The 18,611-nt window shown below is 43.1% G+C and overlaps 1 protein-coding gene across 19 annotated transcripts in view; it reads left to right on the forward strand.

Annotated features, from left to right (window-relative positions):
• Positions 1 to 18,187, forward strand: part of LOC110495495 (target of Nesh-SH3) — a 29,839-nt gene extending 11,652 nt beyond the window's left edge. Inside the window, exons 5-25 of one of the 19 annotated variants that reach the window (XM_036951885.1) lie at positions 912 to 1,102; positions 1,846 to 1,898; positions 2,826 to 2,865; positions 3,214 to 3,291; positions 3,492 to 3,566; positions 4,910 to 5,116; positions 5,483 to 5,560; positions 6,371 to 6,586; positions 8,332 to 8,523; positions 9,195 to 9,260; positions 10,073 to 10,159; positions 12,021 to 12,083; positions 12,380 to 12,502; positions 12,639 to 12,728; positions 12,851 to 13,060; positions 14,321 to 14,426; positions 15,233 to 15,312; positions 16,204 to 16,233; positions 16,662 to 16,820; positions 16,926 to 17,048; positions 17,207 to 18,187. In XM_036951885.1, coding sequence (XP_036807780.1) covers positions 912 to 1,102; positions 1,846 to 1,898; positions 2,826 to 2,865; positions 3,214 to 3,291; positions 3,492 to 3,566; positions 4,910 to 5,116; positions 5,483 to 5,560; positions 6,371 to 6,586; positions 8,332 to 8,523; positions 9,195 to 9,260; positions 10,073 to 10,159; positions 12,021 to 12,083; positions 12,380 to 12,502; positions 12,639 to 12,728; positions 12,851 to 13,060; positions 14,321 to 14,426; positions 15,233 to 15,312; positions 16,204 to 16,233; positions 16,662 to 16,820; positions 16,926 to 17,048; positions 17,207 to 17,322 — 2,383 coding nt within the window. In that variant the 3' untranslated portion in view covers positions 17,323 to 18,187. The remainder of the gene's footprint in view (positions 1 to 911; positions 1,103 to 1,845; positions 1,899 to 2,825; positions 2,866 to 3,213; positions 3,292 to 3,491; positions 3,567 to 4,909; positions 5,117 to 5,482; positions 5,561 to 6,370; positions 6,587 to 8,331; positions 8,524 to 9,194; positions 9,261 to 10,072; positions 10,160 to 12,020; positions 12,084 to 12,379; positions 12,503 to 12,638; positions 12,729 to 12,850; positions 13,061 to 14,320; positions 14,427 to 15,232; positions 15,313 to 16,203; positions 16,234 to 16,661; positions 16,821 to 16,925; positions 17,049 to 17,206) is intronic. The other 18 variants (XM_021570776.2, XM_036951886.1, XM_021570775.2 and 15 more) reach the window with 18 other exon arrangements.
• The last annotated feature ends 424 nt before the right edge of the window (positions 18,188 to 18,611 follow it).

An 18,611-nucleotide genomic window follows, 5' to 3' on the forward strand; every position in this document is an offset into this window, starting at 1 on the left:
CAGAAACAGCCTCACTCAGCTCAAAATGGATGACAGGTGAATGCAGTTACACACTGTTAAGGCATTCAGACTATCTGCTTTTCACAAAAGAGAATGATCTAGTTGAAATCAGGTGCACACACTGAGATCTGAATACCAGGCTGTTATTGCTAGCTATGTATAAAGATGACATACTGTATGGAGGCTTGACTAGATTTAAACTCATACCGTGCATTCAATGTACTGTGCTGTCGAACCTTGGAGGATTTATGATGCATAACAGTTCTGTAGAGAAACGTTGAGGAAGTGTGCCATTTATTTTCTATGGAAAATGGAGCATGGGAATGGACCGAGGTCTTTTCCAACGCAGGTGTGTGCCGGAGTTGACTGAGAATACATGGACTGTACTGCTGGGACACAAACACACTTTTCCATCACTCGATTTATGCTCCACCTTAAATACATTCTAGAATTTCCCCCACTCCGTAAGTTGGAGGAGTCGTTGGAGATCTCGACCTAAATTACAGCTGAGAGTTCCCCTTTCTATCTGGTGGCTTATTAAAAGCTAATATCAGTTCCTGTTTACTGCTTGGCTACTGCCGGCAACGCTACCCAGAAAGACAATCCCTGAGGGCATGAAAAGGGATCGGTTGACACTGACGAGATGACCTGAGATATCGGAGCCAGAATTAACAATAGCTAACGGAGGAAGCTTGTTTAACATATTAGTCCCTATAGTTCATCAGACCACAGCCGTAGAGCTGGAATAGCCACCCATACTGTATGATGTGGAGCACGCCTGCTGTGCTTTGCTGGTCAATGAGAAAAGAAGGCAGAATTTTCCAAAGGTTAGAGTTTGCCATAAAGATGCAAAGCCACTGTACAAGAATCAGCATGTTGTTTACTGTGCCTTGTTTGTCCCTCCCATGCAGACACTACACCGTCCGCTACAGGGAGAGGAACAGGAAGTGGATCTACCAGACCTGCCCAACCAGCGACACTGTGGTTGACAACCTGAAGCCCGACACCCCATATGAGTTTGGGGTCCGCTCCAACAAAGACGAACGCAGCGGAATCTGGAGCAAGCCTGTCATTCACAAAACCAACATGGGCGCAGGGTTGGGTAGGTTACTTTCTACATGTAATAGTTACTAGTTACCTGTCCAAAATTGTAATCAGTAATGATTACTTTTGAATTACCCAAACTCAGTAACGTAATCTGATTACTTTCAGTTACTTTTGGATTACTTTCCCTTTAAGAGGCATTAGAAGAAGACAAAAAGGATCCATCAAACACATTTGTTGTGTCATCAAAGTGGTCTCTGACTTGTGGTCAGACTTGCTCAAGTGGAACAAACGTAAACTTACCGGCTTCTTTTCAATGATGAATTGAATGCCATTGAGAAAACAGAAAGGTGTCATAATGTATTTATTTTTTGAGCAAACATAATTTCCAAATTTAAAAGTAATCCAAAAAGTAGTCATCTAGTTTTTAAAACGTATCTGAAATCTGATTACAATATTTCAGATGGAAATGTAACTGATTACATTGACAGTTTTATTTTTGGGGTAATCAGATTACATTACAGATTACAGTAATCAGTTACTTCCCAACCCTACATGGGCGGTATGTATATCATACTTAGGAAAATGAAAATCAGAGAGTTCAGGCAGTACCTCCTTGTTTTATTTTTGAAGAAGTCTGTAAGAAATATTTGTGGCTCAAGAACAAAGAATAAAACATCCATATCATGTGAGCCATTTTGTGTTTTATTGTTCCTACTTGCCAGACTTTCAAAAGATGACCTACCGACACTCTCTTCTCAGAATAGCAATTGTTTACATCTTCTTCTCCATGTTTTGCAGACAAAAGCGTCCAGAAACCCTACAAGCACCGGACCCCTATTGTGAAGCCAATGGTATGTGCTGTGTTTGTTGGCCATACAGCATAAGAACCTATGACCTACGGGACTCTCAGTCTCTGTATTAAATTGCTTCCACAGGCATACGTATTCTCACACTACAACTTTACCCTACCACTCATTTTTATTTCTTCAAGAAAATATTTTTCTATTTCCTGCTGTCACTGTGGAGGGAGAATACACAAAGGGGGTGAGAGGGTGAGAAGCAGAGCATAGCTGAGCTGTATAAGACCAGAGTAGAGTCGATAAACTTCTGTCTGCTTCCCCTGTCTGACCCCAGCACCCGGCCTGAGAGACTCTTTAACGTGGGTTTAAGAGGGTCACCCTCACAGACCTGCTGTGACAGGCAGAACATCGCAAATCAACACATGACACGCTCGCGCTGACATAGTCTTTCCGCCTACTCACAATCAATCAATCAATCAGATGTAATTATTTCTAAAGCCCTTTTTACATCAGCAGATGTCACAAAGAGCTATACAGAAACCCAGCCTAATCCTTTTTCCAATCTCTTTCATGGTGGCTATTTTGATTTTGCAGCTTATATGCAAGTGTGACTGTCATATGGCCCTTGTGCGTGCGTGCGTGTGTCAGTTAGGCTAAGTCAGGTACCAGTAAGTGAAGTGTAGACAGCAGACCATAAATGTTTTCTGGTGAAATGTCTTTTCCAGACAGAAGTCAGGAGTGATGTATGTGCCGTTAAGGGAGGCTGAAGGGCACGTTAGGTACGCTAGATGTCTCAAGGGAGACTCCCAGTGATGTAGCACTCAAGGGGAGACAGCACAAAGCACAACGCTTTCCTCACCATGAAACGAAAACATGACTTTAGCACGGGTAGCGTATTAGCGTTGACATATGAACTGTGGCTGTGGATCTGGTGGCAATAAAAACGTCCACCAACTGTAGATTGTTTTTGTTTCCCAGAAACCACCCATGTCCCGTGCACTTTTCCCACCTCGTCCAGGTAAGCCATTTCCGTGTAATCACTTGAAACCAGAACTTTTATATTGCATCCAAATGAAACAGCGAGGAATGCTACATGTCCATATGCATGTCCAGGCAACACTGTTACCTAAGCTTTATTCCAAAGTACAGGAATGTAGAGTATGTCATGATATTGTTCCAGGTGTATAAGTCCAGACAGCTAAATTACACTGTTTTAATATGGTAATGCCTTTACACTGTTTTAATAATTTAATATGCCTATGTAATGTAAAGTGTTGGTTTACAGCATCACTACTTTAGACATAGGGAGTATGTTGTAGCTACTTGAAATCCTACCTATCTCCTCTTGATTCCCTTTCTCCCCCAGCTATTCACAATAAGACTCAGCCTAGACTCCCTCTGACCAAAAACCAAGGTTTCCCAGGAGCTCCCAAGACATCTTTTGGTGATTACTCTCTCTCTCATTCTAAAGCACTTCACTTTTCACATTGTTTTTTTAATGTATTATTGTTGCCAAAAACACTACTATTTTCACTGTCTTTAAAGACCTTCTGTGGTCAAACACATTTCCTGCCCAACCCCTTCGGCTACCTTTGCACTTCGTTCCTATTCACACTTTATGAAAAGTGATATTATTTTCTACAGCACCACCAGAGAGACACCTGGAATCTAGACCTGACCCCCGCTCCAATGAGCCTCAATGGCCACAGTTCCCACTGGGTAAACAGAGACTGACATTTTGAATCATATCAAGCTTTATTCGCAGTCAGTCATCGCTTGGCTGTGTCCACTACGCTGCTGCGAGGGGAGGGGTGGGCTGGGGTGGGGGGTGAGAACCGCAGCTGTTCGTTGTGATTGGCTGCATGCTGGCATGCCTTGAGTCCACTGAGAGGTAGAAAGTCCCTGGATCGTGGAGATGGTGGTGGCACAGGACGGTGCCGCCACAGAGTTGGAAGTATGCGCGTAAGTTTCTGCCAGAGCAAATGCGAAGGGCACGCATGACGGTGATTTTGTTTTGCTTAGACCTCAAGCGCTGTGAGAGGATTGGCTGCTTGTTTTGCTCAGTTTCCCTCCATACTGTATCAGTCCAAATCTGCACTTTATCTTTACCCCTCTCTCTTTTCCACTCTCTCTCTCTCTCTCTCTCTCTCTTCGCGCTCTCTCTCTCTCTCTCTCTCTCTCTCTCTCTCTCTCTCTCTCTCTCTCTCTCTCTCTCTCTCTCTCTCTCTCTCTCTCTCTCTCTCTCTCTCTCTCTCTCTCTCTCTCTCTCTCTCTCTCTCTCTCTCTCTCTCTCTCTCTCTCTCTCTCTCTCTCTCTCTCTCTCTCTCTCTCTCTCTCTCTCTCTCTCTCTCTCTCTCTCTCTCTCTCTCTCTCTCTCTCTCTCTAGCTCATCCATTGATCTATTCATCCATCCTTTTTCAATTGTTCTGCTGTTTGTTCCTCCCATGTCTATCCCCACAACCTCTGTGACTCTCTCTCTCTACAGCAGTGTCCATCAAAATCCATAATTTTATATGTTTGTGTCCACACACCATGACGTCTTTCTTGACATCAGTCATCTCAATCGTCTCTCTCCATGTTTCATCCCTGTCATCTCATTGGTTTACAGAGTTGTTGCACTTAAAGCCAGTGGCAATGCTGGGTTTAAACAGTCTGCATGACAACACTGCATGCAAAAACCGTGCTTGAATTTCCCATTAGGGAAAGGCAGCACAAAGTTGCCCTGTACCCCTTCTGTCCCTCTAAATACTCCTTCCAATTATATTTTCAAGACTTTCTGTGTGTATTTCAATGAGGTACAACTACATTATGTGACAAAGTTAAATCAACCTGCATCCACTATTTAAAAAAGATAAATAACTACAATCTTATACAGTCAATGAAAGGCATTCAGAGACATTCATCTCAGAGCCAAAGAGATGGATTTGAATGCCTGTCTATGAACTGTTGATATTGACCTCAAATATTGGGCATCAAAATGTTCCATAAAGTACGTCCTTATGTGACTCCATAGATTCCAGTCCCCATAATCAAAGTTGACCTCCCTCTTCTCTCTCACCCAGACGGAGGAAACAGTATTAGAAATGCTTCCTCTCATCTCGTGGACCTCCCTCCTGCCCCCCCCCAACTCCTGCCCACCAAAACCCCCAGTACCTCCTCTGCCACCCCTGTCCTTAACAACCCCTCTCCACACGGTGAAAAGCAACAGGGAAAGACCCAACCCAGGGGACCTACTAGCGCCACAGTGAAGCCACATAACCCTTCCTCTGGTAATTTCCACCTTTCAACTCTCTTTTACCTTCCCCTTCTTTTACAGTCTGTAATGTAAAGTTAAGGGCATCAGAGTATACTCTGGTACACCTCAAAAAGGTTATCTAAAATGCCTAACTCTCTTCGGAGAAAACGCCTAGATGTTTACTGAAACCGAAAGACGTACTGGTATCTAAAGCTATTAGGGACATTTGAACTTTTTATGAAGTGAGGCAGGAATCCTTTGCTTTCCTTTACTCAATGGGTAGTCTTTGAGAGTGCTGCCCGAGTAACAGATAGGCAAGGAAGCTCTAACTTGAATTTCTCTACAAACCACTGTAACCCAACCCTTCAGAAACAGATAAAACCATTTTTTCCCCACACAGCTCTCAGCGAAACACAGAAAGGAGCATCACTGCTAACCCCCGCCCTGGGCAGTGAGAAAGTCAATAATAACAACTTGGGTAACGATGACCTCATCGTATGAATGCCCTCACTGTGTTTTGCCTCAGCTGGTCTACGTACACTCCGCTGTCTGTCTGCTGTCCACTGTGTCACCATCATCTCAGACCACAGCTTCTGTGTTGTTGTCCAGCTTTAATGTACACTCATTGGTCCACAGCTTCAGTGTTGTTGTCCAGCTTTAATGCACACTCATTGGTCCACAGCTTCAGTGTTGTTGTTCATCTTTAATACACAATCATTGGTCCACAGCTTCAGTGTTGTTGTCCAGCTTTAATGCACACTCATTGGTCCACAGGTCATGATCAGGAGTTGGACTGAATGCCTGTTATTGCACCATCCACCACATTATCAACCACATTACTGCATTATCCATATCTGCATGGCATACACAATCTGACAGTCATGGTTACGCTGCACTGCTTAGCCCCAGCAGCATCTATGACTCTATTCCTCAAGATTGTGGAAGCTTTAGGATGAAAAATGCTTGAAAGATCCTATAGTAAATATTGTTTGCGTCACTAAATGAATTAAAAGTACACACAAAAAAACATGCAACACTTATAACAACAAGACTAACATGAGTTAAGAGCTCATGTTAGGGAACTACAGTAGATGCCTTCAATCAAACTACACTATTGAATGCTGCAGATTTATTTGAGAGATCATTGATTGAATCATCCTCACTAACCCCACTGTTCCACTCTTAAGGGCCGTGGCTCCCAGCACACCTGAATGGCACAACAGCATTGTCTTTAACATTGAGACTACACATTGTAACAGGTTCTACAATTGTTTTTGTGGTTTTCTAGGTCAAGGCAACCAGAGAAATTTGAAACCCCATGGCCCGGCCATCACACTGATAGCCAGGACCATGAAGTCTCCTGCTGCCACAAACCCTCTCTTTCCCTTCACTGATGGCTCAAGACAAGATACCCCATCCTCCTCCTCCTCTTCTTCCTCATCCTCCTCCTCATCCCTTCTTCACAGGTCTAATAACTCATCACAGACCTCCGGAACACCAAGGGGTAATGGAATCTCTCTCCCTCCCCTTTTCCTTCCGTCCTCTCCTCCTCCTCTTCTTCTTCCTCCTCCTCCTCTTCTTCTTCCTGATCCTCCTATTCTTCCTCCTACTATGTAATCTCCTTTTGGTTTTCTTGAAATCTCCCCTACCCCCACAAACCCTGTGTAACCAGCGTGCGTGCAGTACTTCCTCCAAACCAACCAGAAATGTTGTCATATCATATCTGAGATTGAGATTAGGCCAAGACTGCAGAGTTGGTTTGGCATCAAGTGCCTAATTTCACCCTGCACAACATGTGGAGAGCGTGATCGGTCATGTTTTCGACATAGCTTTTCATCTCCGCGGGCAAGATCTGTCATGGCTGTCCAATCTATCCATCTCTCGACTCTCGCACCATCTGAAGAAGTCACTGCTACTTTTAGAAAGATCGGTCAGCATGTCGTAGATTCTGGTTGCAGCACGGGTCAGCCATGTTAAGACAGAGCTTTCCCCTGTCTTTGGGGAAACACGTTGTTCACTGAGGCTGAAGCTCTGACAGGACTCTCCGCTGGTCCATCACATACTGTATAACACGCTACCTTTCCACACAAAATCACATCTGTTTTTGTCCTGTCTTTTTTTCTTCTATTTATTTTCCTCCTCACAAGGCCAGTTGGGAGATTCATCTCAAATCTGTTTCTTTCCTGAAGAATGAAGTCTCAGCTAACAATACTAGCCTATTCAGTGTTGTTGTGCAGCTTTAATGCACACTCATTGGTCCACAGCTTCAGTGTTGTTTTCCAGTTTTAATGCACACTCATTGGTTCACAGCTTCAGTGTTTTTGTCCAGCTTTAATGCACACTCATTGGTCCACAGCTTCAGTGTTGTTTTCCAGCTTTAATGTACACTCATTGGTTCACAGCTTCAGTGTTGTTGTCCAGCTTTAATGCACACTCATTGGTCCACAGCTTCAGTGTTGTTTTCCAGTTTTAATGCACACTCATTGGTTCACAGCTTCAGTGTTGTTGTCCAGCTTTAATGCACACTCATTGGTTTACAACTTCAGTGTTTTTGTCCAGTTTTAATGCACATTCATTGGTCCACAGCTTCAGTGTTGTTGTCCAGCTTTAATGCACACTCATTGGTCCACAGCTTCAGTATTGTTGTCCAGCTTTAATGCACACTCATTGGTCCACAGCTTCAGTATTGTTGTCCAGCTTTAATGCACACTCATTGGTCCACAGGTCATGATCAGGAGTTGGACTGAATGCCCGTTATTGCACCATCCACCACATTATCAACCACATTACTGCATTATCCATATCTGCATGGCATACACAATCTGACAGTCATGGTTACGCTGCACTGCTTAGCCCCAGCAGCATCTATGACTCTATTCCTCAAGATTGTGGAAGCTTTAGGATGAAAAATGCTTGAAAGATCCTACAGTAAATATTGTTTACGTCACAAAATTAATTAAAAGTACACACAAAAAAACATGCAACACTTATAACAACAAGACTAACATGAGTTAAAAGCTCATGTTAGGAAACTACAGTAGATGCCTTCAATCAAACTACACTATTGAATGCTGCAGATTTATTTGAGAGATCATTGATTGAATCATCCTCACGAACCCCACTGTTCCACTCCTAAGGGCCGTGGCTCTGTAGTTCCCTAACACCTGAATGGCACAACAAATGTGTCTTTAACAGACATTGAAACTACACATTGTAACAGGTTCTACAATTGTTTTTGTGGTTTTCTAGGTCAAGGCAGCCAGAGAAATTTGAAACCCCATGGCCCGGCCATCACACTGATAGGCAGGACCATGAAGTCTCCTGCTGCCACCAACCCTCTCTTTCCCTTCACTGATGGCTCAAGACAAGATTCCCCTTCCTCTTCCTCATCCCTTCTTCGTAGGGCTAATAACTCATCACAGACCTCCAGGACACCAGGGGGTAATGGAATCTCTCTGTCCCCTTTTCTTCTCCTCCACTTCCTCCTCCTCTTCCTCATCTCCTCCTCCTCTTCCTCCTACTCTGTCATCTCCTTGTGGTTTTCTTGAAATCTTCTCTAGCCCCACAAACCCTGTGTAACAAGTGTGCAGGACTTCCTCCAAACCAACCAGAAATGTTGTCATATCTGGGCAGAGATTGAGGTCAGGCAAAGATTGCAAAGTTGGTTCCGCATCAAGTGCCTAATTTCACCCTGCACAACATGTAGAGAGCGTGATCGGTCATGCTTCAACGTAGCTTGTCATCTTCGCGGTCAAGATCTGTCATGGCTGTCCAATCTATCCATCTCTCGACTCTCGCACCATCTGAAGAAGTCACTGCTACTTTTAGAAAGATCTGTCAGATACGGTCAGCATGTCGTAGATTCTGGTTGCAGCACGGGTCAGCCATGTTAAGACAGAGCTTTCCACTGTCTTTGGGGAAACACGTTGTTCACTTGAGGCTGAAGCTCTGACAGGACTCTCCGCTGGTCCATCACCTCCTTTTCCTATTTATTTTCCTCCTCACAAGGCCTGTTGGGAGATTCATCTTTAATCTGTTTTTTCCTGAAGAATTAAGTCTGAGCTAACAATACTAGCTGCTTTTTCCATAACAGTCACTCTTCTTCTCCACAGCCAATGGTAAGCATCACAAAGGAACCGGCCTCCCCAAACCAGTCGTTTGGAACAGACTGAGAATGGGTAAAAAGAGCTGATATTTCTCCCCTGTGTCTCTCATCCATTAACCCATACAGTTTGTTGGCGTTGTGGCAGCATCATCAACCAATATCGGTGTCCTTCACCCATTCATTTTGCTTGTCAATAATGTGTCTGTCTAACCATCCATCCATTCATCAGCCCATCAGTCTGTCTGTCCATACGTTGCCATCTGTCCAAGGGTCTTGGTGTTCTTGGTTTTAATGCAAGCTTCTGCAGATTCAATGCTGTTGCAGGCTTCAAAAGCTTATGACAACGAGTAATCAAAGGGGTATTAAGTAATCACTGCTCTTTTTAGGGAGGTAAGCCTGTGTTAGTACCCATTTGTGGTGGTGGGGAAACTCAGTTCATGTTTTCCAGGCAGAAACTGAAGCAGTTTCAGAGGTCTTCAAAGATCAGGCTCTTTGTATGCCGAGCTACATAACCAATGCTGTTTCTCTGTCACAAACTGGCAAACTGGAAGTCAAATCAATGTTGAGCTGCTTATGGTTGGGTTTCACCCTGCGCATGATTGTATGCATGTCAGTCCTGTACTGTCCTCATTGAGCATGAGATGTGGTTGGGTTGTCTATCATCATCATTCACTGTATGTTTGTGCTCTGTTTTATGTTATGGTCAATTGGTTGTGTCTTTACTGATAATGCAAGACAGTGGATTACTCAAGGATGATTCTTCGAAAGATCTTAATTGATATGTTCAGATATCATCGATGTCTTCAAGTGTCTGGACCCGCCACATTTCCCTCAAAGCCACAATAGGTTTGGGAATAGGTTTTAATCTTAGTACTTTTCCTGCAGCAAACACAAACAACTCGCTGTTGGAGGACATAAACCCTGATGTTTTGGGCCGTTCAGGTTTCTCTTCCATTGAGGACCAATTCTATGGTAAAATGGCATGAATCCAGTCTTATCTGCACCCAGCGCAAAGCTAGCCCTGCCCACGCTGACACACGCTAGCTTCCATCGCCATCATTTCGGCCCAGACTGCATGAGTCGGCCATGTTGGATGTAAAAATATGTCTTGTTTTGATCAAAACACTGGACGACCATCACTAAGAATTCGACCAAAGGCTTCAGTTCAGCCGGGCCTTTGGAAAATACTTTCCTTTTTTGGAAAGTATGACGTCTGAGGGTCATTAGCTTATTTTTAAGAACCTTATTTTGGCGTGTTTCTCACCAAGCTTTGCACTTTCTCTTACCACATGTTAAGAAATAAAGTGTTCTATAATAGCCCTGCCGCCGTGTAATGAACTTGACGTTTTGTTTGGAGGGCGGCTCAAATGTTATTTTCATCTATTTTCCTGGGTAGGTTCCACATGCTTCTGGCCTGATTGCAAGTATTGACTTAAGAAGAACAATAATCTTCACAGGCTAGTGCATCACTGTGGAGGTGCCAGTGTTTAGAGTACCCATCATGCAATCAGGAGAGCATGGCATCAGCTTTTCATCAGCTACAGGAATTCAATGTTTGCATTTGGTTACAGATTTGTGTTTGTATGAACAAGACTTAGTGGACTAATATTTTTGCATGAGTAGACTGGTCACAGTGCAAAGGCAGAAAAAGTCAGCAGTCAATAATGATTGTGTTTGGTGGCTTGTCACTTGATCATGCAGTCCCCTATGAGCAAGCTTCACTGCATGTTCTGTACCCTGTGAAACATTTGTAATCTTGATCTATGCTGGTTCCATGTGGCTAGAAAAATGCAATGTTTAAAGATTACATAGAACACTGTCATTGCAGAGAAATATCTATTTTTACTCCAATTTCAGTAGACTCACAGTTTTATAAATGTATAACATATGCTATCCTGAATGACAGCATGAAAAAAGTTCGGGAAAGCTTTTCTTTTTAAGTAGAACCATGTTTTCTAGAAACTGTAGAGTTGGATAAAGCAGTGCTAACTGCAAACTGGCAGTATTTCAAACATGGATATTTTACATGTAATTGATGGAAAGTAATGGACCCATATTGTTTTATATTACCAGCTAAAATGATTCAGAGCTACACCAGCTTTTATGTACTGGGGCTTTGCATTTAGCATATTTTCTTATGGATTAGGAACAATTCCTTGATTGTGAAGAATTTGGCCTCAATGCAACAGAGCGCTAATTGGCAACAGGTTAAGCATTTCGTTCTGGGTAACTTTCAGAACATGTGTAAAACCTCAAGGAATTACAAAGGATTGTTCATGTTTTAAGGTTCATTGGGCGTAGGGTATGGGGTTTTACCATCCGTTTATTTATACAGTCCATATAGAGTTCCTTCCAATAATTTTCCACAGCTTATGGTCATCAGTATGATGTGCTATCTAGAACCTAAAAGGGTTCTTCTGCTGTCCTCCATACGAGAACCCTTTTTGGTTCCAGGTGTAACCCTATTAGGTTCCATGTACAAGCCTTTACACAAAGAGTTCTACCTGGAAGCAAAAAGGGTTCTCCTATGGGGACAGCAGAAGAACCCTTTTTGGAAAGCTTTTCTCTAACAGTGTATGACAGATGGTGCATGTCAGATACGTGATGAAATCCTGCTGTTTTCTCTAGATATTGCCGATTGTGTCAACAATGGTCAAGGAATTTGGGTTATTCTACAAGTGGCGGTGAAAGAGTGTTCCACTGTTTTTCATTTAAGATGACCTCTTCAAGGCAAATAATGCCATCAGAGAGACAAAGGAATGGTTCTCGCAGAAATTGTAATGTTTAGTGTTTATGTGATTGACTGTTGTTTCCTTTGATTTCTATTTTTCAGGATCTCGTCCCTCCATTCCTGTCAACAAAAAGACCAACCTGGTTGGCAAACCTGGTGATATGAGTAAGGTTTAGTTGGTTGTAATAATAACACATAATTGAACATTGAGCAGTTTTCTATACATCATCCACTGCCTGAAATGGGGGGTGTACACACCAGTTCCAAAACTCCATTATAAACCAGCTGTTAGTGAAATAGTATTTTGTCATCATGAAGTTTGTCATTTGGCTGAGCTTATGTTTACAACCTCGAAAGGCACTTTTCCTCTAAGCAAATATAGAAATATTGAGAAGGCCAAGAAAAACAACAAACCTTTTTTTTTGCAAACAATGTGCTTTGCCAAACTCTGTTCTCTACAGACAAGCTGAATGTCTTGAAGCAAACAGACAAGGCCTCCATTTTGAAGAAGTTTCCATCAGTGACGACTAAACCTGCCAAGCAAGACCGCAGACACACAACAACGACTGCACCATCAGTCAACGGTATAACCGATCACAATTCAGAGATAAATTATGTCCTAAGTAGACCTACATTATTGGTGCCCCATGTGAGGACAATCCTTAAATGTGTTTTGTGGAGCTCTAAAGCATATCCTTGTCCTTTCTCATCCTCTCACAGACATCTGGTTTGAAACCTGGGAGAACTCCTCATTATTCAGCTCCCTACCAGCCTCTGACGTGGACGCATTGGGAAAGAAACGTTTCGTTGGTAAGTAAAAAACCCTTCTTGTAACTATCATGTACTTCTATTGTCCCGGACAGAAAATGACTAAATGGTCGTTTTGAACCAGCAGTGCAGGGATCCTTTAAATGTGATCTCTCTTCCCTAAGCACCCCATGTAGTCTACAAGACGGACAAGAAACCAGACGAGCCTTGTTCCATCACCACCTCTCTCAGCTACTTCCCAGAGGAGGAGGGCGGGGAGACAAACGTGACAGCCCCGCCCAAGTCTCCGCCCTACAACCTCACCGTGGTAACGGTGGAGGGATGCCCCTCCTTCATCATTCTAGACTGGGAAAAGACAGACAACGACACCACAGGTGGGGAGAGTGGGACACTGTACCTGTCTATGTACTCCAACTACAATGCAAATGCATAGCAACATACACCACCGTTCAAAAGTTTGGGGAAATGTAGAAATGTAATTGTTTTTCAAAGAAAAGCCCCCCCAAAAAGTCCATTAATAAAATAACATCAAATTGATTGGAAATACAGTGTACAATAGACATTGTTAATGTCATAAATGACTATTGTATCTGGAAACGGCAGATGTTTTTTGGGAATATCTACATAGGCGTACAGAGGCCCATTATCACCAACCATCACTCCTGTGTTCCAATGGCATGTTCTGTTAGCTAATCCAAGTTTATCATTTTAAAAGGCTAATTGATCATTAGAAAACCCTTTTGCAATTATGTTATCACAGCTGAAAACTGTTGTCCTGATAAATAAAGCAAGAGCAAGAGGACAAGTACATTAGAGTGTCTAGTTTGAGAAGGCCAGCATCCTGGAGTCGCCTCTTCACTTTTGACGTTGAGACTGGTGCTTTGAAGGCACTATTTAATGAAGCTGCCAGTTGAGGACTTCATTTCATCTGTTTCTCAAACTAGACAATCTAATGTACTCAGTTGTGCACCGGGGCCTCCCACTCTCTTTCTATTCTGGTTAGATCCAGTTTGCTCTGTTCCGTGAAGGGAGTAGTACACAGCATTGTACGAGATCTTCCGTTTCTTGGCAATTTCTCGCATGGAATAGCCTTCATTTCGCAGAACAAGAATAGACCGATGAGTTTCAGAAGAAAGTTATTTGTTTCTGGCCATTTTGAGCCTGTAATCGAATCCAGAAATGCTGATGCTCCAGATACTCAACTAGTCTAAAGAAGGCCAGTTTTATTGCTTCTTTAATCAGTACAACAGTTTTCAGCTGTGCTAACATAATTGCAAAAGGGTTTTCTTATGATCAATAAGCTAATCTAAGTTTATAATTTTACAAGGCTAACACAACGTGCCATTGGAACACAGGAGTGACGGTTGCTGACAATGGGCCTCTGTATGCTTATGTAGATATTCTATTAAAAAATCTGCCATTTCCAGCTACAATAGTCAGTTACAACATTTAACAATGTCTACACTGTATTTCTGATCAATTTGATGTTATTTTAATGGACAAAAAATTATCTTTGAAAAACAAGGATGTGACCACAAACTTTTTAACGATAGTGTACATTGGAAAGTGTGACTGAATATTGGGATACTTGGTGAATTCTTGAATTCAACATTGATTTCCTGGTTGTTGTGTAGAATATGAGGTCATCTCCACGACGAAGGGACCAGATGGTACTCAGGTCTCCATCCTGACCACCAACCAGACTCACACTGCAGTAGAGAACCTCAAACCCGAGAGCAGGTATATAATATAACATCTTTGTGCCTGTGTTTCAGATTGATACAACACATTGTATTCTCTCGGTATGCTCTCTCTCAGTCCTCAGACGGTAGCTTTTTTCAGAGCTTTGAAAAAGTATGAAAATGCATGCACTCGCTACCGTAAGTCTGCTAAATAACTCAAATGTAAATGTTTGTGAAACTTATACTTTCTGAAAGGCTTTCGTTCATGGAAATAATACAACATTTTTATTTTATTATTACTACTTTTGTCAGAAGGATAAGCTAGCTAGCTATGTCTGGTTAAGATCAGGACCTGCACTTCTCTCTGGCGTAGTTGGAAAAGGTTCTTCACGTGTGGAGAGCAGAGGAGGGCCGCCACGCTCCCTAGGTTTTTAATGAAGCCTGAATATGGGAGTATTTGACATTAAAGAAGTGATAGAATATAAACCAGGGCTTCCTGTGAGCTGAGCCTGCTGAGGCTACTGGCACGTGGTGGACCAATCGCTGTGTCTGAACATCTCATATGGAGGAGACATTAGCGGGAGGGACTCTGGCTCTCTGGACTGCACTGTCTGGAGAAGAGATAAATAGGGAGGCAATACTAGAGCCTTTCCTTGCTGTAACAACAAGGCCGAACAAGAATACACTACGTTTCCATCAAAATACCGTGTCCACTTTAAACGCTGTGGATTAGAGGAAAATGTGATTCTGTGGAAATGATTGCTTGCAATTGGAAATGGAGCGGAAATTGGAATCTGGAGCGAGTCAGTAGGATAATCGCTGTGAGACCTTCTGATAGTGACACTTCCTGCTCTTACCTCACAGCTACGAGTTCAAGGTGAAACCCAAGAACGAGCTTGGAGAGGGGCCACCCAGTGAGCCTGTGTCCTTCAACACTGAATCAGGTACAGTATGGGCCACGTTGTTTTCTAGGCCAGCACTAATACGCCTCATTAAACGACACTTGGTGATTGGTGATTGGTTGTTTCGCTGAATCGCTGACTTACACCATTACCTATTCAGGAGTCAGTTAAAGGTTCAAGAGCCACATCTGGCCTTTTGCGTAGGCCATCTGTTGACAAGGTCAGGCATTTGGCATTAAACAAACAAACAAGCATCCACTAAAATACGCACGTACAAACGTACTAACGCACAGCCTCGTCAGCCAGCTCCAGTCATGTCTGGCGGTCCACCACTTACCGGTGTAGGGGTCTGTAATTAACTAGCTGTTGTTAACCTAATGATTTCAGCATGGCCCCTCCATTTCCATAACATTGGCTGCTGCCTCTCCATGTAAACTGCCTCCAACCCCAGGAGTGCTGTCGGCTGCCAGCTCTCCCTCATCCTGCATTGCAGCTCACAACACACTCAATCAAACTCACTAATACAACAGCGTATCATAAATGAATGGCAAGTAGGGAATCAGGTAATTTTTATGTTTCTGGGAGGACCTCACCGCTGGGCCTCATTGGCTCACAGAGGCTTACCCTCTATGTGAGAGATGATGAGGAGTTTGAAAGCAAATGATTTGTCCTGGAGTCTCCTGGAGTCACACACTACCATTTCAGACTGGCTCTTCAGTGCCAGAGTGGACTAAATTACTTTCCGTAGATTTTGTATGGCTTTGCTACAAGACGTGTGGTTTTGTGGTCTTTTATTTAGGAGAACTTATTTCAAAATCGTTTCGGAACCATTTCTACAGTCTATTTTGAGAAGAAGACATTTGAAAGCACCTACTAACTCACATTTCTCTCTCTGCCTCTTTTTCTTCATCTCTCCATCCCTCCGTCCTGCAGCGGACCCACGTGTGAGTGAGAATGTCTCAGGTAAGCCCCTCAGTCTGTGGTCTGTCCTGAGCACCGGTCCCAGGTGACACATTCCACCAGGCTGAATGAATGGATGATCTAATGAAGGTCTGGCCTGGCACAGTGAGAGTCTGTGGAGACTCAGGCCACAGTGCCCCAGTGCAGCAGTACACTGCTCTCCATCCAATATCTATGAGCTCACTTCTTCCACGCCCAACTCACAGCCAGACCAAACATTTACACAGCTAAATGAATGGAGACATTTTTATTTTCCCTTTCATTTCATCAGTAGTAAAAGGCTGTGATACACTAAAAAGACAACTCTGATTGGGAATGCAAATATACATTTGGGCTTCTACTCATCTCTATTCTCTTAATTATTATCTTTGTTTCATGCTTCATGCCTTTGATATTCCACGTTCTAATATTTTGTTAACTATTTCCTGTAGGAAAAGATGCCATCTGGACCCAGTTCCCCTTCAAGACAGACTCATACTCGGAGTGCAATGGCAAGCAGTATGTAAAAAGGACCTGGTACCGCAAGTTTGTGGGCATCCAGCTCTGCAACTCCCTCCGATACAAGATATATCTGAGTGATTCTCTCAATGGTCAGTTCTGCTTCCGGCACTCAGTGTCTATAGTAGAGAACAGTACTGTAGCTCAGTTTAAATTGTCATCCCTTCCGACAACTTTTTCCCCTAATAACTTTACAGGTAAATTTTACAACATTGGGGACCAGACTGGCCATGGTGAGGACCACTGTCAGTTTGTAGACTCGTTCCTGGATGGAAGGACAGGAAACCAAGTCAGGGCTGACCAGCTGCCAGCAAGAGAAGGTACAAGCTACAGCACTGACACATCTATCTTTCAATTGTTGGATTGAGAACCTGTTAATGAAATGCTTAATATCCATGCCTGGAAACAACCACATTTTCACAATGTCTAAAACGACTCAAAGTTCAGCCCCTCACTTCATTTTGTCTGTTACATACAGGGTATTACAGGGCTATGAGACAAGAGCCGGTCAACTTTGGTCAGATAGGAGGGAACTCTCACGTCACCTACGTGTCATGGTATGAGTGTGGAACGGCCATTCCTGGCAAATGGTAGGACCCCCCCAAAGCTGTCTGTGGAGAAGCCCGAAGGATATACAGTACATATCAAACCGTCTGGGAAGGTGGCAGGAAGGGTCCTTCTACACATCCAATCAGTCTCTGGATGCTACATATCCCCATCCATCCGCCTCCGAACCCCAGCCATGTAAAAACCTGTACAGGATCTCCGGGTCAGGTTAATATAATGTCCATATGTAATAGCCTTATCTTATTTATCAAACATGACAAAAAGGCAAACGGATAAAAAGAACATAGTATGAGATAGATGGAGAAACTTCTAACAGTGTGAGGTAACAAACATTCAGTAGGTATCTTTTTTGTTTTAATAATGGGAAGCTGGCTCCCTGAAACTTATTTTGATAACGTGTATAATATTATTTATCAAAGTGTTTGATGCCATGTTCCGAGTTGTAGGAAATGGGTTATAATGCAAGGCTTTTGCTGTACAGTACGAGTTGTAGAGTTTCAGACAACCTGCCGGAATTTCATGGTTTCATTCAGTGACCGATTCATGGTGCAAGAATTGTTCCATAATTTGGTCAGTCTTAGGGCTCTATTCAATCCGTATCGCTGAAGCTCAGCGTTGCGGCGCGATTGAAATTTAAAGGCAATATTCCCGAGTTAGCGGAGACTGCATTCATGGTAAACGCTGCATATGTCGGCTCAATGGGAAATGACCTTTACATTTCCATCACGCAATCTGTAACGCTTCAGCGAAACAAATTGAATCCAGCCCTAGTTCAATATACACCTTCAGAGAAGATAATGCTGTAAATATTAACATGAAGTCCACTCTCACACATATCCACTAACCAGTGGAGGCTGCTGAGGGGAGGACGGCTCATAATAATGGCTGGAACGGAGTGAATGGAATGGCATTAAACAGATGGAAACCATGTATTTGCTCTATTTGAAAACATTCCACTAATTCCCCTCCAGTCATTACCACGAGCCCGTCCTCCCCAATTAAAGTGCCACCAACCTCCTGTGCCAGTAGTTCACTGTATGAATGTTGACCGAGCAATGGCACATGGCACACCTGCATCTTCCCCTCGCAGTCACCTAAAGCCAAAAAGGAAAATAAGCACACATGCAGAGGACGTCTCACACCAAACCAATACTTCTCCTTCATTAGCCCTGATATATGGGGTGGCTGTGCATGGGAGGTCTTTACACTTGCAATTTGCACAGCATAAATGTATTTATATGTATATGGAGAGAAAGTATTTTTTTCAACTAACTTTTTCAAAAGACACGTCCCTTAAAGCGAACGCTCATACTTCA

The sequence above is a fragment of the Oncorhynchus mykiss genome, chromosome 18 (assembly GCF_013265735.2).
Source record: "Oncorhynchus mykiss isolate Arlee chromosome 18, USDA_OmykA_1.1, whole genome shotgun sequence".
Classification (NCBI taxonomy): Eukaryota; Metazoa; Chordata; class Actinopteri; order Salmoniformes; family Salmonidae; genus Oncorhynchus; species Oncorhynchus mykiss.